At 36.2% G+C, this 27,274-nt stretch overlaps 1 protein-coding gene across 1 annotated transcript in view; it reads left to right on the forward strand.

Moving 5' to 3' along the window:
- Positions 1–27,274, forward strand: part of LOC309601852 (nipped-B-like protein) — a 170,092-nt gene that overhangs the window by 130,033 nt on the left and 12,785 nt on the right. The window contains exons 17-34 of the mRNA XM_082335051.1: positions 1,241–1,472; positions 1,780–1,931; positions 2,320–2,400; positions 3,489–3,589; positions 6,164–6,302; positions 6,508–6,590; positions 7,633–7,765; positions 8,682–8,825; positions 12,327–12,416; positions 12,664–12,878; positions 12,976–13,078; positions 14,022–14,120; positions 14,222–14,368; positions 15,557–15,691; positions 17,121–17,219; positions 18,404–18,457; positions 19,631–19,739; positions 23,882–24,018. Coding sequence (XP_082191177.1) covers positions 1,241–1,472; positions 1,780–1,931; positions 2,320–2,400; positions 3,489–3,589; positions 6,164–6,302; positions 6,508–6,590; positions 7,633–7,765; positions 8,682–8,825; positions 12,327–12,416; positions 12,664–12,878; positions 12,976–13,078; positions 14,022–14,120; positions 14,222–14,368; positions 15,557–15,691; positions 17,121–17,219; positions 18,404–18,457; positions 19,631–19,739; positions 23,882–24,018 — 2,253 coding nt within the window. The remainder of the gene's footprint in view (positions 1–1,240; positions 1,473–1,779; positions 1,932–2,319; positions 2,401–3,488; positions 3,590–6,163; positions 6,303–6,507; positions 6,591–7,632; positions 7,766–8,681; positions 8,826–12,326; positions 12,417–12,663; positions 12,879–12,975; positions 13,079–14,021; positions 14,121–14,221; positions 14,369–15,556; positions 15,692–17,120; positions 17,220–18,403; positions 18,458–19,630; positions 19,740–23,881; positions 24,019–27,274) is intronic.

Below are 27,274 nucleotides of genomic sequence, written 5' to 3' on the forward strand. Positions count from 1 at the left end.
AGGTTTTAGATTTTTCTTAAATCCCATTAAACATGATTCAGGTCACTGGCAAAGAAAGCCTGTGCTAAGGAGTAAGCTTACTTCTTTTACAGTGCAGTGAAAATTTCCTACCTCCATGTCAGGATATTTTTCAGAGGCAGATTGCACTTGCAGATTCTTTTTATTTCCAAGATTAATGAGAAAAAAAAATAGAAAAGATTTAAAACTACTTGGGTTTTTTGTTTTATGGGGGTTTTGGTGGTTTTTGTTTGGTTTTGTGTTTGTTTTTTTTTTAAGCCTCCTTTGTGTAAGTAGCAAATGATTTAAAGCCATTCTATGCAAGAAATTTACAGGGATCTCCTGATTTGCAGATTTCTGTTGATTTTTCAAATATATATATATCTCATATATATATAATGCACTGTGATATTTTTAGATTCTCTTATCCCAAAGGGAAAAAGCTGATATGGTTTCACCAACCCCTTATTTTTACAAGGAAAGCCAACAGTGTTGAACCGTGCTGTTATACAGGCAGGAAAGATTCTTTTTCTCTGTAGGCTATATCTGCACCAGAGAATTTATTAAAAATTCCACCTGGTTTTGCTATTAATAACATTATTACAATATTTCAGTAGTGCTGGGTGGTCATAATTAACCTCATATATGTTTGGTTTTATAACTTGTACAAACATAGAAATACAGAGATTCTATACCCTGTGCTAAATCTAAATGGTCATATTTGATAAGACATGTTTTAAACTCATTGATAATAGATGAGTTGGTCTGTGGAGAAAGTTGTATTCTCATGAGAGTTTTGTGTGACTTAACAGTCTTTTTGTGTAAGAATTCCTTCTAGGGGCAAAAATTAGACTGATCAAAGCAGCAACTGGTGTGCACAGGCCACCGAAGAAAACACTAGATGACTGAGTTTAGATTTTGATTAAGGTACATCATTCTTAAGTAGAGAATGTGGCGATCTTACTTCATAGTGCTTCTCAATGACACACAGAAAGCTGCTTTGTGTTTTACCAGAAGAATACAGTGAGATATTGAAGACTTGTAACTTAGGGTTACAAACCTGTTGCTAGTAAAACAAACATTAGTTGATTTCTAAAACAAACTATTTTTGTATCATAAAGGAAATACAACATTTTGTATGTGTGTGTATGTAAGTATATTAAAATAATGTTATCTTTTACTTGGTAAGGATAAAAATTTGACTTCTTGTTCACACTATCTTGATTTTTCTTGCTTGTTACAGAACAATGACACTGAAGATGAGGAGAGATTATGGAGAGATCTTATTATGGAGAGAGTGACAAAATCTGCTGATGCTTGTCTTACTGCTATCAATATTATGACATCACCAAATATGCCTAAAGCTGTATATATTGAGGATGTAATAGAAAGAGTTATTCAATACACAAAATTTCATTTGCAGAACACTCTCTATCCTCAATATGATCCTGTGTATAGAGTGGATCCTCATGGTGGTTAGTATGCTAAATGTTTTGCATTTAGCGTTTTGTTGGCATATACATACCTTCAGATGTGGGTGTCCAACTTCAAGAACTGTTTTAAAAATCCTGGATCCAGAATTCAGAGCAATTATGAAAATATGAAATTTTTGCTTTCCAGCTGGTTCTACTAAATAGTTTTTCTTCTGTAAGCAATTGCATTTACAAATCTGTAGTCATGCAGTTGTTTTGGGGACATTTTTGGAGGAAGATGATCATCTTTCTAATATTTGATATAAGTGAAACATCGAAAAAATTAATAAAGATATTTTTTATTTTCTAGGTGGTGTTTTAAGTTCAAAAGCAAAACGTGCCAAGTGTTCCACCCACAAGCAAAGAGTTATAGTGATGTTGTATAACAAAGTTTGTGACATTGTCAGCAGTTTGTCAGAGTTGCTAGAGATACAGCTTCTTACCGATACCACTATTCTTCAGGTGAGTTTTATCAGAAGAATTTCTGTATGAGAATGTTTGTTTTTCTTTTCCCAGAGTGACTGTAAAGTGTGATTGTCTCAATGACATGAAGTATGAAATCAGTACAAACTTTTGAATTATTAACATCAGTGACTAGTTTGTTGTGTAGTATGTAATCTGCAGGAGAAGAGCATTTAATGTTCAAATCTTTAATGGCTTTTATTGTACACTTAAGAAAAGTTTAACCTGATTGCATTCAAATATCCTTTAATAACTTTATTTGCAAATAATATGAAGTAATATATGTTGTTGAATACCTTACCTGCTGAATGAATAACCTGCTTGTGAAACTGCATAAATATCAGTTTGTTAGTCAAATATACTTACAATAACTTCTTTCTGTTGATAGGTATCATCTATGGGAATAACACCTTTCTTTGTAGAAAATGTCAGTGAACTACAGTTATGTGCCATCAAATTAGTGACTGCAGTAAGTAATTTTTAATTTGCAGTTTCATGTTCCTGTACTTCTGAGAGTTATTAGGGCATTTACATAGGCTGTATTTTTGCTGGTAGAGAATTGGAGTTTAGAACTAATTTTATTCTTGCATGTTTTTACAGTTTGGTATCATAATCTAAGAACAGTATTAAATCTACCTGAGCTGCTCCTATTTGCAGAGTACTCTATAGGAAGAAATAGCCTACTTAACCCAAGGAATTTACTTAATTTTGGTTATGTTGTTTAAAGTGTAAACACAAATCCCTTCCTCTTACCTGTCCTTTCTTGTCTTAAGAAATCTTAACAATGTGGTTTTCCTTATTTCCTTTGTTAAGATTTGAATTTATGCAATGGAATAAGCTACAGAACTAGTAGGATACTTCTATATAATAGAATAAGTCCTTTTCCTCAGAAGAGGTGGCTATGTGAAAAATTCATGGGGTAGATAAAATATTATTTCAGGAAAACTGCAGTGCAACACAGCTGTGCTTGTTCAAGTGGAAGTGTTCGATCTTTGTGAGGATGATGTACTCCAGTATTTATAAAAGTAATTCTGCCTAAACAAAAGGAGAGGCAAACTCTACAATCCTGACCCTGTAAATTGAAATAATATTTAATGTCAGGCAAACATTAAAGCTTAGGATATGAAGTAAAACTGGTTTCTCAAATGTGCTCTAAAACTATACATGTGTTCATGTTAATTTATGTTACCATAGAGTTTTGCTCTATACTGGAATCTGAAAGCTTAGCATTACACTTTTTGACTTTCTTATACAGTGTATTGTATCATTGGCAGAAATTTTTAAAACATACAGTATTTTTAAGAGCTATTACACATTTATGCTATCTGAAGATTTTTAAAAATCTATATTTGAAAAAGTTTTTATGTATTTTATAAAGAAATGCTTGCTTTGAAAAAACAAAGCAATGCATTACAAACAAGGTATGCATTAAATATAATTTATTTAAATGTCATCTAAAGTGTATGTTTCTATATATAGTTTTTAACAATCTATTTAACAAGCGATATTTTACGTAACAATAAATAATTTTTTAACAATCCTATAACTGTTAAATAGGTGTTCTCCAGGTATGAAAAACATAGACAGTTAATACTAGAAGAAATTTTCACTTCCCTTGCGAGACTACCAACTAGCAAGAGGAGTTTGAGAAACTTCAGGTAATTTTTGACATAGATTGATAATTTGTAGACAGTAGCATTTATAGTTTTGTAGATGTAGGATTTTAGGCTTCAGTATTAACAACTTCTTTAAAAATCTGTGAATCCACAAGCTGCGCTTTGTTAGAGGTTGATATTTCAAAACCTCTACAGTGAGAGCAGAATTGCCTGAAAAATGTATTTTGTAATAATCACTGTTTCTTATGCCATCATATTTATGCCTGCTTACAAAAATAATTGAAATATCTTATTATTTGTCTCACTAAGGATGTAAATGAGTGTAATTTTAGTGTGCATTCAAAGGTTTTTTGTTGGAAAATTCTTTGGTTCTGTTTGTATGGATTTTATATAATTTCTTCATTGCTAAAGCTTAATAGGAAAATTCTGGCTGAACTTCTTTGAGGACACACTCAGAGCACTCTTTTCAGGAAATCAATCTAATACTTCTTTGAATGAGTTTTATTTAGGAACTACTCAGTTCACTTTAAATGTCTTTTAAGTGCTTCAGCTGGATTTCAGTGCATCTTCTGAATAATAGTATAGGTTCAGGTACAATTTGAGAAAGAATCTGACCTGAACTGGATTTCAGTTAAAATTGAAGTTGGACACTTGAAATGATTCTAAAACATTTGTTGTTGGCATTGATTTTGTTCCTTGCTTGCATACATCTTTTCCCCGGAGACAGACAAATTGTCAATGAAATAGGTTGTCTGATCCAGGGTGGATGAACAGGAAATATCCAGGAAAAGAAATTCACTGCAACGTTTAAGTTGAATTCAGCAACCTTAATGTTAACATGAGTGCTTGTTCCTAGTATTTCCTATTCTTTTGGTTATAGACATCAGAGAGATCTAGCAAATAGGAAGGTGGTAGGCATAGGAGCATAAATGGTAGATACCGTCTTTAAATTAGGACCTATAATAGAAGGAAGTCACTATCTCAAGGCCACAATGACTGCACTGTTTATCTCTAGAGTCCTAGCTCTGATCTGTTGAAGGACATTCCCTGTCTGTGGCTACAGTCATGAAGGGTACAGCTTATCTAAAATTTGATATGAAAAGATTTTCTCTATACAAGTAGTCAAAGATAACTTCATAAAGATAATAATTGCAATCTGTTTTGTGCCCAGTTATTATTTTGATAATTTGGGGACAATTATGTCAGAGATTATAACCTTTTCATATTGTTAAGGGTAGGATTAAGTTGTGTTGATGTACGTATGGGTAGTAAACACCGTACTATTTGTCAGGTTAAATCACTTGGAAGGGGAGAAATGTGAGGTGGAATGTATTCATACTGGTCGTACCAACTTAAAGACACTCTTGCATGCTGAAGTTTATAGAACCATAGAATCAGAGAGTCATAGAATCGTTTGGGTTGGAAAAGACCTTTAAGATCATCAAGTAAAAACATTAACCTAGCACTGCCAAGTTCACCACTAAACCACGTCCTTAAGCACCACATCTACCCGTCTTTTAAATACCTCCAGGGATGGGGACTCAACCACTTCCCTGGGCAGCCTGTTCCAGTGCCTGACTACCCTTTCGGTGAAGAAGTTTTTCCTAATATCCAATCTAAACCTCCCCTGGCACAACTTGAGGCCATTTCCTCTCGTCCTATCGCTTGTTACTTGGGAGAAGACACTGACCCCCACCTCGCTACAACCTCCTTTCAGGTAGTTGTAGAGAGCAATAAGGTCCCCCCTCAGCCTCCTCTTCTCCAGACTAGACAACCCCAGTTCCATCAGTCGCTCCTCATAGGAATTGTCCTCTAGGCCCTTCACCAACTTCGTTGCCCTTCTTTGGACACGCTCCAGCACCTCAATGTCCTTCTTGTAGTGAGGGGCCCAAAACTGAACACAGTATTCGAGGTGCGGCCTCACCAGTGCCGAGTACAGGGGCACTATCACCTCCCTGGTCCTGCTGGCCACACTATTCCTGATACAATCCAGGATGCCATTGGCCTTCTTGGCCACCTGGGCACATTGCTGGCTCATGTTCAGCTGGCTGTTGACCAACACCCCCAGGTCCTCTCCAGCCACTCTTCCCCAAAGTCTGTTATGCTACCTGAGATTACCATAGGTGTAACTCTTGTAGAAGTCAATCCAGGTCATGGTCACTATTTTCTATTGTTTAAAAGTCCTGCACATTTCACATACATTAAATAATATATAAGTAATAAATTATTAGGACAAGTTCGGCGTATTTTTTTTATAGTGTTGGAAATGGATATGGCATTATACATAATAAGTCTATTAGTAAGTGCCTTAGCATATAGGTGTTTGATTTATTAAACATTTCAATAGATTTTTCAGCTGCTGAACTTCACAGATACTCTGATAGCCCATCTGTGAGCTGTTTCAGTTCACCTCTTCGGCCTGAGAATAATACTGTTTTTGTTAGACCAAATCTTTCACTGCATAAGAGAGAAGCAAATGACTAGATAAATGTCTAGAACACAGATTTCTAGCTGTGGTAATAATTTTAGAAAGATTTTATTTAGGACAAAAATTTTTTGTTTTGTTTTGTCTTTTTTTTTAGTTTTAGTGTTAATGCTGTCTTTTCTTATTAACAGGTTAAACAGCAGTGACACTGATGGAGAACCTATGTATATTCAGATGGTAACAGCACTAGTTCTGCAGCTTATTCAGTGTGTGGTGCATTTGCCATCAACAGAAAAAGATTCTAATTCAGAGGAGGAATCAAACAAAAAAGTAAGATTTTTTTAAAGAGCCATAATATTTTTTTTGTGCAGGAATGACTTTGTCTGTAGGTATGATATTTTATGATGGTGCTCTAGTAATTAAGCATTGTAATTTTATGTCTGCTGTAATTATTTGATGAATGAGAAATGCTGATCTGGAAATCATATTTCTGTGTATGCTAAAATATTAGACAAATAAATCTTGTTATTTTTAGGTGGATCAAGATGTGCTTATTACTAACTCGTATGAAACAGCCATGAGAACAGCACAAAACTTCCTTTCTATTTTCCTTAAGAAGTAAGTACTGTTGTGTTCTTTAGTGTATTGATGAAACCAACTCTGAATAAAATCTGTCACACCTTAAGACAAACCAAACCACTTTGCAATGCTAAATGCCTACTAATAAAGTTACTTATAACAATATACTTTATAGATCCCTAAGAGAGCTACCTGTCTGGACAAAAATTTTTATGGAACAGAAATTCTGCAGGGAGTTCTTTACACGTTTAAGAATATGTCTGATAGTTTATGTAGGATCCTTTTATCAGGGGTCTTTTACTCATCTGAAGCATGGAAGAGAAGGCTGAGTAAATATTTAAGTGGTGAAACAAGATTCTTTCAGTCATCAGAATGACAAAGATATAAAAAACCTAAAATTACTTTCATTTAGATAAAGTTAGTAAAGGCAATAGCTCAACAGGGAAAAAAAATATACCTGAATAACCAAAGGATTTGTAACAAAAAGTCCTATTTTTGTCATGTTAATTTCTACTGTTAAGCCAAAAGGCTATTTATGAGCCATCTAGCCATCTCTCTGCATACTTCTGGTATCATTAAAGTTAGGGATGCCACATATAAGCGAAACACTATCAGGTATGTTATCTTTTGATTTTTTTTACATTCTGATTTTGACCTTTGTGGAGCATAATACTGAGATGTCTTGTCACTGTGAGATAAGTCAGACCAGATTTAAGGACGCAACACCTCCTAAATACCCCACTCTAGCTTGAGCTTTAGAATTTTACCTACTTCTTTGTCCATCCAAGTTAATGCAGACTTTAACTCAAAACAATAAATTAAAAAAATCTTAGGAACAAAATTCTACTGTCCTGAATTAGCTGCTTTACTTGCAGTGCAACTTGGAGTGATAACTGTTTAAACTATTTGTCCGTAAATGTATAAAACCAATTTTTCTGCTAATATTTCGGCTTTTTTTTTTTTTTTTAGAATTGCATAAAACTGGTTTTCTGGTTAAACATAGGATTACTTCTGTTTACATCAGAAGAAAAGTTTAAATGGCTCTTAAATTCACTTACAAAATTCGTTTTCTTTTAAACAGGTGTGGCAGTAAACAAGGGGAAGAAGATTACAGACCACTGTTTGAGAACTTCATTCAAGATCTTCTTTCCACAGTCAATAAACCAGAATGGCCAGCTGCAGAGTTGCTACTTAGCTTATTAGGAAGGCTATTGGTAAGGGATTCTTGTTTTTAACTGTTATATTAATTTATTTCTTATTACAATGAACCTTGTTTATTTCAGCTCAAACTATTACAGGAATGCTTTCTGATTGTCGACACACACATGCAGCATTTAAGGATTTTCTTACATGTATCACTATTATTTAATGCATAGAAAATAAAATTTAGGTCAGAAGATCATTGATATGGAACTTAGTAAAGGTTATATGTATACAGTTTCTCATGGAAGTCCACTTGTACTATTCCATGTCATTTTCCACATTAAAAAATGCTATTGTATAGCATCTAATAAGTGTAGATATTCATTGGGAATAAAGTCAGACTAATGGCTGTAATTATTCATGTTAAATACTTCTCTGGACTATTCCTTTAGCACAGAACTTGAAAACAATTAAGTAGTTTGGTCTTTTACCAATAATAGTACGTTTACTTATGGAATGTGACATTTTACAGAATGTGAATATTTTCGTTGACATGTTTTTTGAGAGTTGTTCTTCAGTATTGCAATGTAATTTGAGCTGTTTCTTGGAAAAATATTTTATGGTCCTGTTCCTGGTAAAATGTAGCTTGCTTTATACTTGTGTGAATAATGAGGAAGTTGCATTATGGTGCTTAAGATCTATGCTATTGCAAAGGATATCTGCTCTACTAGATGTCCAGTTTATTTAATAAAAATGTATATTTTTAAAAAACTCTAACAGGCATATTTGTAGAGAGAGAGACCCAATAAAGGAAAAAACATTAATGTAAAGTAAGGAGTGTATCTGTGATGTATTAGTAAATTACATAATTTTATGCAGCATGGAATTTAGGTGGAATTTTTAATAAGGTCAAGCAACGTCTTGTGAGAAGAATCTCAGTTGCATAAATAAATAATTTTTTATAACAGTTTATTCTGCTTTTCTTAGGTTCACCAGTTCAGTAACAAATCTACAGAAATGGCATTAAGAGTTGCATCACTTGACTATCTTGGAACTGTAGCTGCAAGACTCAGGAAAGATGCAGTTACTAGCAAAATGGATCAAGGATCTATAGCCAGAATCCTCAAACAGGTGTGTGAGAGATCCTGTGCCAGCTGGATTGAGATGTATCCATTTAAAAATTTGAACATTTTAAAGATGTGTGAAAAACTGGCATTGTGGAGAATGAGTTTATATACTCAATTTATAAGTATCACATTTGTTAATTCATGTCTTTCTCACACCATCTCCTTAATGATCATATTGGTTATAATCACACCATCTCCTTAATGATCATAGTGGTTAATTACAGTGGTAAAACCAGTTTTCTTGTGACAATATAGAGGAAATAATGGAGCAACAGTTGGATTCTATCTTAAGAGGCCTTAAAAATATATATGTGTGTGTATATATGTGCATTTGTTATTGCAAAGTGGTAATTGGGCTTATAGCACTCATACACAGGCTTTAGAGAGTTAAACTGTTAGGCCTGTAAGGTTAGTTTTTATGTGATGTGGCTGGTATTGGTCTTGGTCTCTCTCTCTCTCTCTCTCTCTTTTTTTTTTTTTTTTTTACTGGGCTTGCATATATCTTTCATTAGAGAATGCATATTTGCATTTCTGCTAATGCTGCTTATCAAAATGTCTCCAAATCTGCAAGGGTGGCAGCAATTAACAAAACATATGTATGCATTTGGGCTCTCTGTAGTACATAGTATGATGAGAAAATCTCAGGTCTTATGTGTCCTTTTAAAAATGTAGACTTGCACATTTCTTATGGATGCTATACATTTCTTTCTGAACTACTAATTGTTCTCAGCATGATTAGATCTAAAGTTGAGTAGTCATTTCAATTCATTTCCCTTTCAGTTACCTGAAAAGACTCCAGATCTATTATATGTATTTTATAATGACTGTTACAGATTTATGTTGAAGGAAAAACTTGTGCAATTTACAGGCATTCAAATAAAGAATCAAAATTCATCTATTCCTTTATGAGGCTGATACTTCCCATAACTTTTGTCAATTAGAATATTGTACTACATATAATGTCAAATCTTTATGTCAGTGGCTTAATATAATTTATACTTCTATGTGCTAAGGGGTTATAATTCTCCTCCGTTGGCAGGGATTTTGACCATTCTACATTAGACTTTGTAGGGAAATATTTTAGAAAAATCCTTTTCTCTTTCCTTATCTCCAGAAGTTATATAATAGTATTGAAAGATATTCTAAAAAGATACATACCCGAGTGGTGACCTGAATTTTTCTATTTGTTTTGGGTTTTTTACAGGATCAGGCAGTAACTAGGCATTGGCATCTACAGAAAATAAGATTGCTGTGGGCAATTGAGTGCTAAAAGCATTTTTTCAGTTATTCAGGAAGCTTAACATCAATAATGGAAGACCATCTGTACATTGTGGAAGGTGTATACTATACGGTATCATCAGTCAGGGTAGACAGTGTGTTGTTTATAAATGATTTGTAACATAAGAACAAATAACAACTTGGAAATGTGTACGTGACAGCTAAGGTTCACTTTGTTGTTCAAATGGCAAGAAAATAAGATCCATTGGTAGACATATTCAGCTTTAGTTATCAGAAAGATCTTAAATTATTGTTTTCATTCAGAAATTAACTTAAACCTCTACAGATTTTTCTTTTCTGCTGAATTGAATACTTAGACTCTGTTGGATATTTCCTTCTACCCTCTGATATCATTACCAGGATATTCCCCAGTGATTGATGAATGCTTATGACTCTGTCTACTGTGGTTTGGACTCATGAACTGTAGAATTAGATTTAGGAGAAAATCTAGTCTGTTTTGACATTTTTAAACAGTAAATTTTATTCATAGAAATCTGTCGTAGATTGTCAAGTTGATTTGAACACTTGTGCATGCTTTTCATTAGTTTCTCTCTTGATACACTGATCTTCTGGATTTGTAACTGTACCTTTTTCCACTTGCTGATGTTTGCAGACTATATTATATGCTGCATTTGTGACAAGATTCTCAATCTATGTTGTTCATACAGAAGTTAAGATGGTTATAAGTTACAAGTTTTATTGCCAAAGAAGAAAAAAGTTTTGTAACTGAAGAAGTTTAAGCCAGAAATTATTCTTCTACTTTTATTATCAATATTGAATATGGTTTGTTGTGGGCTTCACAGTTTCTTTTTGTTTGTTCTGGGTCTTTTACTTGTTTGAAAACAGTTAGGCAGTTAAGGTTCATCAAGCAACTTTTTTTTCAGCCTTTTATCCACAGAATTTAACATTGGTTGAAGGCCAGACTTTCAAATCACAATTTGCACATATATTAGGGTGCCAAATATATATTAATAAACCTTTATTAGTATTATGTACACTGTAGACATGTTTTGAATTCTTTAACTCATTCATTTTGGGAAAAAAAAAATCCTTTTTTCTGCTCTAGCATCAGCAATTGTAAGGACCTGCATATTTCAGTATATACTAAGGAAAAGTGGGTGGTTTATGTTTTTGGTTTTATGCTGTCTTGTAGATGTTGAGAAAGTTAGTTTTTGATTCATTAACAAGTTAATTGATACTGATTTATTCTCTCTAACCCCTATATGGGGAGAAGTACACTGTCTGATGGTCATATACAAAATCATTGTTCAGTTTGCATAGGCTAGAACTATTTAAGAGATCAGGATATACATATTTCCTCTTGGAAAAAATACATTCTGTTCTTAACATTCATACAGTTTAGATATTTACAAAACTGATACATAGTCTCCAGCACTAGTTCTCAGATTAATATTTCATATGTAATCCTTTTTGTGCATCTTAAAAGTGCTTCGCAGGAAAATTAATATTACCCTATTCTGTAGATAGGCTTTATGCACTAGGTGGCATTTTTATAAAATGTATGTTTGTTCTCAGGCTTTTTGACTGATAGAAACTTAGTTGAGTCTCAGACAGCATGATTCTTTAGTGCTAGAGCTCAGGGATGTTTGGGAACAACCTCTGTAAGTTCTTTCCTAGATGGATTGAGCATACTTGCTGCACTTCCTCTGTATGGATGCTTTATCCCTGAAAACAGTTATACCAAATATTTTTTGCAAAGGGATAAGTTATTTTTATTTCTTTTATGTTTCCCATATGTTTTTACTGTTGTCTGTTTCATATTTATTTTCATTTGACTTTTTTGCCTTTTATCCCTTGTTCACTTGAGAAGTCACTGTTTCAGTATTTAATATTGGTGAGAGAACTAACGATGACTTTTATATGTTAAACCTTGTGTCAGTCTACTATGTGTGATTTCAGCCCTTCTTTTTTCCTGAGGGACAGAGGGTCTTTACACAAGATCATAGAATGAAAATTAATCAAATCAGTCAGTCTGTTTTAAAACCAATCTTATTCTGCTGCTAATCTTTTTTAGACTTTGGAGCCACAGTCTAATTTGATTTAGTCTGTACAAAGTTTAGAAGTAATTGATTAAAAAACTGTTAGTTGTATTGATAATTGCAGAACATTAACTTCAGTGTATTTTATATGTGGACATGCAGATTTTCAGATGATAATTACCACTGTGCAATATTCTATTTTATAACTAACTTTCTATTTCTGATAGGTTTCAGGAGGAGAAGATGAAATTCAACAGCTGCAAAAGGCTTTGCTAGATTATCTGGATGAGAACACAGAAACCGATGCATCATTAGTGGTAAATTTCAGTTTTCTGATGTCAAGTGTATATAAAAATAATTTCAGTAACATGTACTGAATAAAATGATTTTTGATCATGCATATTAGTGCTTCAATTAAATTGTCATCCTAACATATACTATTGATTGTGTTTTCCAAAATATGGTTGATGCATTAGACTCACTTAATCTCATTATAAATCTGTTAATTTCACTCTTCTATATCTGTTGTTTTTGTTTTCTGTGTATCTTGCTGTATTTCTCCAGTTTTCTCGGAAGTTTTATATAGCACAGTGGTTCCGTGATACAACTATGGAGACAGAGAAAGCAATTAAATCTCAGAAGGATGAGGATTCATCTGAAGGAACTCATCATGCAAAAGATGTTGAGACAACAGGACAAATCATGCATAGAGCAGAAAGTCGCAAAATGTTTCTTCGCAGCATCATTAAAACTGCTCCATCTCAATTCAGTACATTAAAGTACGTTTCAGCACCACTGATTTATTAACCATGCATTTGACATTTTTTAATCATTTTTGATAAACGTGTCCTAATTAAAATATTGGATTTGTTGCAGGATGAATTCTGATACTGTGGACTATGAAGATGCATGTTTGATTGTTCGCTACTTGGCCTCTATGAGGCCATTTGCCCAGAGTTTCGATATTTATTTGACACAGGTAAACTGTGCTGGAAGTCTTAGTACAGTGAAACAGAGTTGGTTTCTGATTCCACACACTTTTGCGGTAGCGTGCAATATCTGTTCATTGTTGAGCACAGGTATTTAACAGGCCATGATAACACCACGTGATTTCATATTCTGTATTGATGACAGAAGTGCTTATATTTCTTTTTCTTGCATGCATTTCATATGTCATATTGTACATACATTATTTTATTTGTCTGTGTATGTATATGGCAAAATCATTATCTTAGATGTACACAGAACTATAATCACAAAATGTTGGAATCTTTTTTACAGTTTCTGTAAGCTGCATGCTCATTTGGTAATATTAACTCATTAAGTTGATCTTAATTTGATTTGAAAATACAAGCCAACTTGGTCAGTTGCTTGCAGTGCATGTTACTGTCACTTTGGAAGCTGTTGTTTGACTAGTGTGGTTTCTTTCCTTTTTCTGGGAGAAGAGCACTAACATGTTGTCATGGTGACATGTTTGAACTCCAGTACTGGTTTAGTTGTTTAGTTTAGTTTAGGTGATGTTACTTATATTGATCTGCATACAGAGCCATTCTTAAAATTATAGTGCCCAAATCCAACTCTCCTGTTGAAAGAACCATGGTGAAAGCCACAACCGAATGGCAAAAGTAGAGTTTAAAATGAAGGGACTTAAAGTGAACATATGGACCCTGTGTAAATCCTGTTTGGACCAGTCTTAGAGATGTAGCAAATCCTAGTAAATATCCATGCTCAATTATCAGTGCCACAGAACATCACTTGCATGTGCCTTTTTACTGTCTGAGAAGATATATACAATTTTTAGTAGACAGATATTCTTATTTTAGTTAAATCATTTGCATGTTGTTCTGCTGCATTTTTGCCTGTTAAACATTGTTTGCTACCTTCCCAAAGAAATTGAATCTTTGTTTTTGTTCTCTTATTAGATTCTGCGTGTACTTGGTGAAAATGCAATTGCTGTTCGAACAAAAGCCATGAAGTGTTTGTCTGAGGTTGTTGCTGTAGACCCCAGTATTCTAGCCAGGGTAAAAAAAATGAAATATCCATCATGCACATGTGTTCTTCTGTCACGCTTGAAAGAAATCTATTTCTTATTTTGGATCTGTGTTTTATTTGTTCTTTTTAGCTGGATATGCAACGAGGTGTTCATGGACGGTTAATGGATAACTCCACTAGTGTACGAGAAGCAGCTGTGGAGCTGCTTGGCCGATTTGTGCTCTGTCGTCCTCAGCTTGCTGAGCAGTATTATGACATGCTGATTGAAAGAATATTGGTACGGTGACTTGTGATATTTATGATAAAATAAGTGGCATTGGAAAATTTGTTTTCAACTGAGTTTATATGTTTAATAATATGGAATGATGATCCCAAGAGTAAATTATATATTATTTTAATGGAGAGCATCATGCTTTTGAGACCAACCTTGTAAAATGCATCACTTGTTTCCAGTGAGACTTTGTTACATCAAAAGGTAAACATACATAGAAAGTTGTACCGCATCAGAACCAGGATTATATTCCTTTTGATTCCTTTATTAAGGCACAAATTAGGTGAAATGAGGAATTTTTCCACATCTCTGAAGTCTGATATATGGGTCATTAAGGGCAGTTCAGTAGTGTAGATGATGAAGAAAGATCTACAACACAGTAATCTAAAGTTGCCATTTGTAATCCAAAAGAAAAAAAGATAAAAATATTTTGTTTTTCTGTGCTATGTTTTAGTATTTTAAAAGGCTTCTTATTAGAGTTTTTGTATAAAAAGTGTTTTTTGTCTGGATGTTCAGATAAAATACAATGTTAATTTAACTGTAAGATAACACTAGCTTTTAGCATCCATGTCAGGTTTTTAGTCAAATACTACTCATTTGCTATAGTTACATGATAAAATATGTTTGTGAAGGGTTTTGGAGATGTGCATATGAGCATGCATAAAGCTGTTCATCCTGCATTCAGATTAAATGGGTTTTGAATAAGGTAATATGAAATGAAACTCTTCATCCATCTCCTTAGATGAAGCCTAGGAAAATGGAAAAGAGTTGCTGCACGTATCTTATCCATAAGCTTTATCCAAAGGCTTTTGAAGTATTACAGTCCAGATCTACAAAGGGTCTTGTGTGTTCCAACAAAGTAGCTAAAGCATCATCACATCTAGCTTGTAAGCTCTTGAATTAAGAAGTGGAATTATACATTTGCAACATCATGAGCTCTTAAATGGGAGGGTATAAATGGAGGAAGCATTTCAGTGTTCTGGGGACTCAGCCAGAACCTTTAGAATTGTTGCAAATAAAGTGGTGTAAGTTATGCTGACCTTTTGTATAAATGAACTCCAGAATATTTTAGCTGCCTTTTCTAAATATGTTTTGCAGGTCAGATTGGGTGATTTTCAAATATTAATTCGTATAATACTTAAATTAATTAATGTCTGATTTGTTTTCAAGAGTGTAATGCTTTTCTCCTCACAGGATACTGGTATCAGTGTCAGAAAGAGAGTCATAAAGATACTTAGAGATATCTGCATTGAACAACCAACATTTCCCAAAATTACAGAGATGTGTGTGAAAATGATTCGGAGAGTCAATGACGAAGAAGGCATTAAGGTAGACTGAAACATATCCTTCAGGATTTTAATTATCATAATGTGTTTCTATATTTTGACCAAAAAAAAATTAAAAAAGTATTTAATTGCTCCTCTGTAATTTTTATGATTTTTATTCACTTTTAATTTTTGAGAGCAAGTATCTTAGCATTCTACATTGCTGTCTGACTTGGTTTTCTTTCTTTTCTTCTATTTTCTTCAAGTTCTTGCTGACAATCAAAAGATTTTTAATAGTTATTGTTTAGAGGGGTTTTTTTCTTGCAAGTGTTGTCTCTGGTACTTCTCTTTTCTAACAAGTAAAATTGGCATATAAAACTCCTTTCTGCAAACAAAATAAACTTTAAGTCAAAATTAAGTACTTGATGTTAGTATATGCCAGATTTGTAAGTTCTGCGTATAAAAGTTATAAAGTATTCATCTGTGCTAATTTTACATTAATTCTGAATGTTTAATGAAACAGTTATTCCCCCTAAAATGTTACTTATGTGATCATATTCTACTCTTTGTGCAATGTATATGCAGAAGGGCATAAAACTAAGATTATGCGTTGAATCATAAACCTGACACTGATGTTTTTTGTTTGATTTGGCAAAAATAATTTTAAAATTGCTGGGTAATTAAGAATACACCTGTAATAATTTTGTATCAAACTTTCAGTGGGATTTGAAATCTGCAACTTTAAAGCTGCAGCATATATTTTTACTACTTGAGATATGTTAATGCCAAGCAGCTTTCAGAGAAGACTGTTAATCAAGAAGTAGATGAACAGTTGGATCCAAGGTGCTGCTAGGAAAGGAGGATGACCTTGTTCTCTCTCCTCCTTTCCCTTGCCTTTCCAACAACCTCAGAAAGATGAGGCAGTATCTGCAATGTATTTTTTTATGTCTCCATGGATGAGGAACACTTCTTAAAACCATATGCTTTATAAGTAATTCAGGAATAATAACTTTCATTCTATTCCATCTTTTCCTCCATCCAAAAACATTGGAAGGGAACCGACTTCCTATGTTTGGGTAGGGAGACTTGGCTTCTCTCTCTTCCCCACCTTGTCACAGCTGTTCTGAAAATGCCTAAGTAATCTACAATTGCTGCTAATTCTGCTGTAGAAATTGTAATCTTGTATTCGGTTGTCAGCTTCTCAGGGTACTATGTTTTCCTGAGGAATGCAAATTAGTGCAGGAAAGTGGTAACTCCATTTTCTGTAGCATCAGTTCCCAGTGATCATTTTAGTGAAGCTTGCTTAGAGGCCAGTATAACTGCTGTAATAGTAGATCTGGGTCTGTCTCAGATCAACAGTCTCACTTAGGTTGAATAATTCCTTATGAAATGGCACGTATCATCAACAAATCTATTTTATGGATGTATTAGAAATAATACCTATGTGCCAAGATAAGCTTATTTATTTCTGCTAATATTTTTTTTCCATTCAGAAATTAGTAAATGAGACATTCCAGAAGCTCTGGTTTACTCCAACTCCACACCATGACAAAGAAGCAATGACTAGGAAAATACTAAACATCACTGATGTGGTATGTTAAACAAATTTGAATTAAGTTGCGTGCAAAATTTGATTATGTTTTTAATATCTTTGAAATATTGTCTGTAGTCTTTTAGAATACAAAAAATATGCAAGTAATTTAATTATCAGATGGTTTTCTTTATATGTCTCCTGACATTAAATATATGCTAGAATTTTTCACCTGGTGGAACAGGCTGTAGGAAACTTTAAATGCTCACTAATCTGCTGGCAGTGATAACTGAGACCATGTTATATTCAGGTTGTGTAAAATACTTGTTCAGTTAAAACACAACAAATTTCTGTTATATTTAACATTTTCCAGGAAATGCTAGTAGCAGCATATAGTTAAGCCTAACTAAGAAGTTGTCTCTTAAAAGAAAAATTTCCTCAGTTGATAACATTTATTTTGAAAGGTTAATAAGCTGTTTTAACAAATACAGGGTCATGTTCTTACTCGGGGTAAACTAGTATCTGCATAATTTTATCTGCTTTTTAGGAGCAGCAAATTAAATAGCATGTCTCAAAAAAAATCTGTTTCAAATAAAATGCTTATACATTTGTAGTGAAAATGTAGAAGGTATTTTAATATCAATTATACCAAGATGTAAATATCAAATAAAAGTACTTTCTTCACTACTTAAAATTATGGGTTTAAACTCCATCCTACTTTTCAGTATTTTTACTAAATGGTACTGTAGTGTGCATTTTTCCAGACTGAGAAGTCAGTCGATTTGACTTCAGTTTAATTCTCAGTTCTCCTGCCAATTCTATTTTGGAGCACCTGTGAGCTGTTCCTGACATATGATACCAGTGAAGACTTAGTTTGTTTGTATAAAAATATGTATATGCATATATACACACACATTCATTTTTAATATGTCAGGCTTGTATTTGTGCTTTAATCTGTACAAAATGTTGTTCTGCGAAACCAACATTTGGTTTACATTAGAGCCAGCAATCTCCATTAAAATGTGTAGGCCTTGTGTTGTATGGGATACAAATTCTGGGATCACTTAAATGGTGAGACTATTTTTCAAATGCAGAAGACAGTTTCTGATCTCCAAAGATATTGTACTGAATGTATACGAAAATATATCTATGCATGTTTACTGATCTTTTAAGATGACATCTGTATTGAAGTAATTTTTCTTCAGATGCCTTTTTTAACCAGTTTATTCTCAAAACTACTTTTAGGTTGCAGCTTGTAGAGATACAGGGTATGATTGGTTTGAACAGCTTCTTCAAAATGTAAGTAATGAATTTTGAATGTATGGCACAATCATTGTAAGAATTTTGACATTTCTTTTGGTACTAATACACATTGAAGGGAGACTACAGGACCAGTCCTTTACAGTAGATAAATTCAATTCATGCCCTTTAAACATCTGACCTTTTTTTAAATTTTCATTGGTGTAATTTTCTTTGTCTCCAACATTAGTTTCTTTCTTTCAATATGATCTGTTTTAAAAATACTTCACTTATTGTTTTGGGGAGGGTTTTTGTTTGTTTTTAATTTCATGGTCTCTTCAATAATGAGTGACATAACATGAAGTCCGCAGCTAAGATACTTAATTCTGAAATGAGGCCTCTAGTGTAATGTAGATTTTTTTAAATGGTAGATAAGTGTATTTTCACGTCCAATATATTTGTTACACAGTTTATAGAAGCAGTGAATCTTCAGAGTATAGCTTACTTCTACATTATATTTTACTCTGATTTTTCTAAGAAATGAGCTTGCTTTGTTTATATCTCTCAGCCTGTGTTATCTTTCTCCTCTACAACTTGTATGCGCCCGTTAATTTTCAAACAAAATTAACAAAAGCATGCATGGGGGAATTAGAGGTCTCCAAAGATTTTACTTTAGCCTGGAGTGCCATGAAAATAGGTAGCCAAGTAAACCAAAGTGCCTCTTAATGCCTGCACTGAAGAAAAAGCTATAGTATGGGCTCAATTAAATTAACTGATTAAAATGTTCATAGAACTATGTTTCATCTTAGTTTGATATTTTTGCTTAGTGTCACAAAAAATGTTCCTTTTGAATTTGCTCTTTTTTTTTCCTAAGCATTTTAAAAAGCCTTCTAACTCCTATTAGTTACTGCTGGCAAGTGTGACTACATTATTGTTTTCTGCATTATTTCATTAAGCGCAAATTTAGCTTTCATCCCAATGCAAAAATCATTAGAACTGTTCTCTTCTGTCTTTTTGTCGCAGTTAATTTTTCTTTACTTCTCTTGCATTTTGGTTTGATTTTTTTTACTTCCCTTAATTTTTTCTTCACCATGTAACTTTTATGGGGAAGTTAAATGCTTTTGTAGTGCAAAATCCTTGTGTATCTGTAGTAATTGTTATAAAACCAGTATGTATCCAATGTAAATAAATGCACGCTTAATACTAAATCATTTTCTGTTTCATTTGCTATAGCTGTTAAAGTCAGAAGAGGATGCCTCCTATAAACCTGTGAAGAAAGCCTGTACTCAACTTGTTGACAATTTGGTTGAGCACATTCTTAAATATGAGGAATCCTTATCAGGTAATACTGTTTACAACCCAGTAGCTCCTTTGAATTTTATATGATACTGTAACAGTGGTTGTTCAAATTACTATCGCAAAAAGTTACTGTTGCAGAATTCCTATTATGAAACTGATGGTAATGAATTATTGCATTTAAGATCATTATGAACTTTTGAGCACTGTATAATAATAAAGCTTCCCTAATTTTCTCTAGCTAACCACAATAACAGAACTACTTTTAAAATACCTTGTTGAAACTTTTAGATCACTAAAAACAAAACAAATGTGGCAAGCTTTATTTGCATTAATATGTGGCAATTAATCACGGACTCCACGTATGAGTTTAGGCAAAGACAGGCAAAGACAAGCGAAGAACACGACGACACTTTATTTTTACAATCTATCCCTTTTATAATATGATCTAGTGTTCACGAGCAAGCAAAACCCATCTCATTGGCTACTGTCTTGCGTCCACGCGTCTCTTCAGCGTTACTTATTGGTTCTTCAAGCTGGTGCACGCAAATTCCTCTTTCAGGGATGTATCCAATCTCATCCTTATTTTGCTGCCTCTAAGTTTCACAAACTTGTTTGTAACAAGCCTCAAGGCCACAGCTGCATCTCGTCAAAGTAAAACACTATCTCATTTATTCCCACAATTCCCCCTTTTTGTTTTTCTACTACAAAAGCTTGTTTAATCATATTCTATAGCATTTTCTGTACCCAAGACACTAGACAAGAAACTATCATTATTATAGCGCAAAATATTAGTAACAAGAAAAGACCCATTTTGATTAGAGACATTATCCACCCGCCAATTCCCCAACTTGTTAGTAAGTGATTCAGCCAACCAAATCCATCACTGACTTGTAATTTGCTAACTTCAAATCTTTGATTGCTTTATGGATTAATTCGGGGTTTTCTGATAAGTCATTCCCCATCAGTCTTCTCGGAGTTCAGTGTCTTCTGCTGCTCGTTCTTGTTATCTGATGCAAGAGCCGGTCTTACGCACCTTGCAGGTACCCACTTAGGTCCTACATCTGTTGAGACACAAGCATACCCTCTGCCCCAGGTTAGCAGATCAAAAGGACCTTCCCATTTACCTGTTTGTAGCGACTTTGTAAAAACTCGGGCCTTCTGTGGTGTGGCTGTTAAATCTTTTGATTGAAGAGACAGAAAATGAGAGATAATAACAGGAATATTATTTTCAGACATGTTCAGGTAGTTTAACACATACACGGCTTTACTTAGTCTGTCTGCTGGAGTGGCTCCTGGCACTCCCCCTTTTTGTTTTTGCAGGTTCAATTGTTTGTTGCAAGATTTTCCAGCCCAGATATTTCCAAGGCTCAGTTTTTTGCACCTTTTCAGGGGCTATTTCAAGTCCATATCTGTTTAGAGCTTGTCGTATCTCTTTTTCTTAGTTGTGGGCAATCTCTTTTAAAGTGTCCGGTTTTTCCACAGGAGAAACATGATTGCTGTACTTTCATTGCGGTGGCAAAAGCTGTAGCTAATGTTTCCATATTATGAGACATTGACCCCACCTTCTGGGTAGCTTCTATCATGTCCATTAAGGAGGGATTTTTTAGAGGCAATAGCACTTTTTTACAGTCCGTATTCGCATTTTCAAAGGCTAATTTTAAGAGTAGGACCTCTCTTGCTTCTGCATTTTCGACTTGTTTTTCCAAAGCTTCTTTAAGACGATCTAAGAATGAGATATATCCCTCTCCTGCCCCTTGCTTTATTAATGTAAATGATTTTGTCGCTCTTCTGGCATCCGGCACTCTTAGTAATGCCTGTAAAGCAAGGTCTCTGCCTTGTGCTAATATCTCTGGTCGTAACCGTGCCTGTAACGTTGGGTGATTTAGCGGCGGATCCCCCATAAGCTGTGGGAGTCCTGCCCCTTGTAAAGGGTCGCCTTGTTGTCGCTGCATATTGATAATTGTGGCGTTTTGACAGGCGGTACGCCAGGTGCTTTCAAAGATCACCTTTTGCGTTGGGGTCAATATAAGATTAGTAAGCGTGCATATATCAAATGGTACTATTTCATTTGTAAATATTCCCCGTAGCAGGGATTGTGCAAAAGGAGAACCCAGTCCATGCGCAGCAACTGTTTGTCGTAGATCTTTTAAAACATTATAGCCAAAAGGTTCATGCTCATCGGGGACATTTCCATTGCCGCGTATGACGGGACACGCTACCGCTGAACAAAAAGCTGTATCTCCCGCTTGCAATGCTTGGTGACTAATCTTTTGCCACCTTGTAGCAGCGGCTGACGCCCCCCATTCCTCGGGCGGCAACTGATTATGGGTTTGTGGAGTATCGGCATTAGAAGCAGTAGAGAAAGGCGGTAAGAGTGCCGACGCAGCAGGGGCCGGGGGTGGGCGGGGGAGTGGAGGGGTACTGATTGCAGGGATCGGAAGGTCTAGCAGAGGTGTTGAAGCCATAGGAGCAGGTGAAGGAGAAAGCGGCGCAGAGGGTAGCGGCGGCGCGGGGGGGGTGGAGGGTTGTGCAGCCTGAGCACCCGCGAGCAAGGGCATGTCGGAGGACGAACCCGATGTCGGTGTTTCTGGCGTGCCCTGCGGGGTTAGCTCCGGAGTGGTAGCAGACGCTGCAGCCTTTCGGTCTGACTCTAATTGTTCTAAAGTGTCTTTCAGTAAACGCCACGTCGTCAATACACTTGTGGCATTACTGTCCCCCCGGTGGCCGCTTCCCATAACACTTTTCCTGCCTCCTCCCAAGTCTCCACCTGGAACGCGGTCGCTGCGGTCGCTTGTTGCCCGTTTTTTCGCAGCCAAGTTAACAACAACCGAACCTTGCCTTCATCATAATTTATGCCCCTTTTTGCAAGGATTCGCAAAAATATACGCAAAATAGATTTTTCTTCCGAGGGCATTTGCGCCCCCATTTTCCCGTTCCCAGCTGCTCACCTCTTTTTCCCGAGGCGATTAATTGTTGACAAGCAGCTCTCTGGTCCGCTGCAATAAAGTTCAGCTGGGCTTGCCACCGTCCGCTCTCTCATCCGTGGTTCTTAGGACTGAATCACGTCGTAGGACCGAATCATGTCGGGGTCACCATTTGTGGCAATTAATCACGGACTCCACGTATGAGTTTAGGCAAAGACAAGCAAAGACAAGCGAAGAACACAACGACACTTTATTTTTACAATCTATCCCTTTTATAATATGATCTAGTGTTCACGAGCAAGCAAAACCCATCTCATTGGCTACTGTCTTGCGTCCACGCGTCTCTTCAGCGTTACTTATTGGTTCTTCAAGTTGGTGCACGCAAATTCCTCTTTCAGGGATGTATCCAATCTCATCCTTATTTTGCTGCCTCTAAGTTTCACAAACTTGTTTGTAACAAGCCTCAAGGCCACAGCTGCATTCCTGCGAACCTGTTTGTAACAAGCCTCAAGGGCACAGCTGCATCTCGTCAAAGTAAAACACTATCTCATTTATTCCCACATTAATATGTTCTACAGTTGTAATAGGAATCATTGGCTGGGCCAGTGTTCTGTGTACAGTAAGTAGTTTAAAAACTAGTGATGTCTTTGAAGCATCTTTGCTTCTTATTTCACATATTTTGTGATCACATACAAATGTTAACACATTATGTTCTCATCTCTAATCTAATAAGAATATTCTGTATTGATCTTGAAAGTTATGCTATGAAAGGGTCTGGGAAGCCTGCCATATGAGGATAGGCTGAAAGAGCTGGGCTTGTTCAGCCTTGAGAAAAGGAGGCTTAGAGGTGATCTCATCACCATGTACCAGTACTTAAAGGGGAGCTACAAAGAAGATGGAGACTCCCTTTTTACAAGGAGTCACATGGTAAGGACAAGGGGTAACGGGTACAAGTTATTCCCAGGGAGATTCCAATTGGACACAAGAGGTAAATTTTTCACAATGAGAACAGTCAACCATTGGAATAATCTCCCCAGGGAAGTGGTTGACTCAGCTATGCTGAACACGTTTAAGACTCAGCTGGACATGGTGCTGGGGCATCTCATCTAGATTGTGCTAGAAAGGTTGGACCAGATGATCCTTGAGGTCCCTTCCAACCTGGTATTCTATGATTCTATGAAAGAGATATTCATATGATGTTTTGGCCATATGTTTTTCATTGCTCAAACATTACTTTGTGTATTTTCTAATTTTTTTGCAGATTCTGACAACAAAGGTGTGAATTCTGGTCGCTTGGTTGCTTGCATAACCACTTTGTTCTTATTCAGCAAAATCAGGCCCCAGCTAATGGTCAAACATGCCATGACCATGCAGCCATACCTGACCACTAAATGTAGTGTAAGTAGAGAAAATTAGAAAATCAGTCCTTTTTTTTTTTTCCCAGATAATTAAGCATGGAAATTAATGGCTGTCTTGTATGCTTGATGAAATTGAAGGTAGGAAAAGAGAAATAAAAACTGTGTTTCTGTTTCATGAGCATCATATCTTCTGAAGATATTAGGTCCTTTTGATGATCTCTGTAGCTTCTATCCACCCGAGGATACTGAGGGAGCTGGCAGAGGAGCTTGCCAAGCCACTCTTCATCATTTATCAGCAGTCCTGGTCAACCGGGGAGGTCCCAGATGACTGGAAGTTAGCAAATGTGACGCCCCTCTACAAGAAGGGTCAGAAGGAAGATCCGGGGAACTACAGGCCTGTCAGCCTGACCTCGGTGCCAGGGAAGGTCATGGAACAGATCATCTTGAGTGCCATTACGCGGCAAGTGTGGGACAACCGGGGGATCAGGCTCAGCCAGCACGGGTTTATGAAAGGGAGATCCTGCTTCACTAACCTGGTCTCCTTCTATGACAAGGTGACCTGCTTAGTGGATGAGGGGAAGGCTGTGGATGTTGTCTGCTTGGACTTTAGTAAGGCCTTTGACACTGTCTCCCACAGCATTCTCCTGGAGAAGCTGGCTGCTCACAGCTTGGATAAGTGCACTCTCCACTGGGTTAAAATTGGCTGGATGGCCGAGCCCAGAGAGTGGTGGTTAATGGAGTCAAATCCAGTTGGCGGCCGGTCACGAGTGGTGTTCCCCAGGGCTCAGTGTTGGGGCTGGTCCTGTTCAACATCTTCACTGATGATCTGGATGAGGGGATTGAGTGCACCCTCAGGAAGTTTGCAGATGACACCAAGTTGGGTGGAAGTGTCGATCTGCTGGAGGGCAGGAAGGCCCTACAGAGGGACCTGGACAGGCTGGATCAATGGGCCGGGGCCAACTGTATGAGGATCAACAAGGCTAAGTGCCGGGTCCTGCACTTGGGTCACAACAACCCCATGCAATGCTACAGGCTTGGGGAGGAGTGGCTGGAGAGCTGCCTGGCGGAAAAGGACCTGGGGGTGTTGGTTGACAGCCGCCTGAACATGAGCCAGCAGTGTGCCCAGGTGGCCAAGAAGGCCAATGGCATCCTGGCTTGTATCAGGAATAGTGTGGCCAGCAGGACCAGGGAGGTGATAGTGCCCCTGTACTCGGCACTGGTGAGGCCCCACCTTGAGTACTGTGTTCATTTTTGGGCCCCTCACTACAAGAAGGACATCGAGGTGCTGGAGCGTGTCCAAAGAAGGGCAACGAAGTTGGTGAAGGGTCTAGAGAACAAGTCTTATGAGGAGCGGCTGAGGGAGCTGGGGTTGTTTAGTCTGGAGAAGAGGAGGCTGAGGGGAGACCTTATTGCTCTCTACAACTACCTGACAGGAGGTTGTAGCCAGGTGGGGGTCAGTGTCTTCTCCCAAGTAACAAGGGATAGGACGAGAGGAAATGGCCTCAAGCTGCGCCAGGGGAAGTTTAGGTTGGATATTAGGAAAAACTTCTTCACCGAAAGGGTAGTCAGGCACTGGAACAGGCTGCCCAGGGAAGTGGTTGAGTCCCCATCCCTGGAGGTATTTAAAAGATGGGTAGACGTGGTGCTCGAGGACATGGTTTAGTGGTGGACTTGGCAGTGATAGGTTAACGGTTGGACTCGATGATCTTAAGGGTCTTTTCCAACCTTAATGATTCTATGAATCTAAGATGCTATTCCTCACCCTCTACCTCCACATTTTACAGCCAAATGAAACTGAAACCTGTGCTGCCTCTTTCCCTTGAGGACTAAAACCTAGTTTTTCACCTGCTATGAAATAATTTCTTAAAATTGTTTTGTTTTATAGTCACAGTCTTAAAAGTAGTTAAGAATTAACATATGAATCAAGACTAACGGTATGGTTCCATAAGATCTAACATATAGCAAATGATATATATATATGATATATATATGATATATAATATATATATTTGCTATATGTTAGAGTGATCTAACATATAGCAAATATATCAGAAGGAAAATGTCCTGCTCTGTCCTCTTCAGCACTTCACCTCTCCCTTCCCTAGCTCTGGTGTTTTGTATTCCCCTGTAAGACAGTTTAGCTCACAAAAATAGTAGAGCGCTATAATGCTGAACCCCCCACTCTGGTAAAATGCCCCCCCTCCTCTGAAACATTGTGTTGCTTTCTGCCATTTTGATTAGCACAGTTGGCTCAGTGAAGTTTGTGATGAACCCCTGATCTGGCAGAAGGAGCAGGGCAGGATCATGCAGCCATGGCTCAAGGAAGAGCTTGGCTGGGTGGGTGGCAGCAATCCATTACATTAGGTCAGCTGCCTAGGGAAGGGCAGACTTGAGAATACTTGTTATCGGCTTAGCTTGTAGGTATAGCCTAGCATTTTACAGGTTCAGCCCTGGAGCATTCTCTAGGCACATCTACAACAGACTTTTAGAGCTGCTTCTGATCAAACAGTATAGGAAAGGGTTATCCGATTATTTACTTGCTGCAACGTCTCTTTAGTGCATTACATAAGTTTTGTATTTATACAGGTTGAGATGAATTGTAGAATTACCAGTCAGCTCAAATATGTTAAATAGCTTTGATAGTAGCATTTGGGAATTATCCTATCATGATTAGTGAGCTTGATTTGTCAAAAAAGTCAAAATTTCTAGCAGGATGTATATTTAATATATAAATGTTTTCCATAGATTCCTCACTTACAATACATATACAGTCATGATAATGTAAACCAGTAATCATTTTAATTGTAATTTCTATATTTGTGCGCATTATTATCTATTTTGTTTAAGCCGTAGCACAACTTCATTTGTTGCCAATACCTGTTGCCAGGTGTTTTGTGTTCTCTAGTGTGCATGTGTCAGGAAGAGTTCCTAGATTTGTTGTAGGACTCCAAAAAATTATCAGGACCAAAAGTTTTCAGGTCTGTCACAGCCTTGATTGAGAGGTGAAGTTGTACTTCTACAGACTTTTTTTTCCAAAAGTTTTGTAGAAAACAAGAACTTGCTTTCAAAATAGTATGTAATTTCAAAGCAGATGTAAACTATATAAATATTCTTTTAAATCTTTACCAAATATATTACATAAGATACATAATTGTATTATACTGTTATGTAATTGTATTATATTAATATGTATTTTTATGCAATTGTATTATATTAATATGTATTATGTAATATTAATACATACGTATTACATAATACATATTAATAATACTTAGCTTATAGATAACACAGCCAGA

The sequence above is a fragment of the Platalea leucorodia genome (genome assembly GCF_965183815.1).
Source record: "Platalea leucorodia genome assembly, chromosome: W".
NCBI lineage: Eukaryota > Metazoa > Chordata > Aves > Pelecaniformes > Threskiornithidae > Platalea > Platalea leucorodia.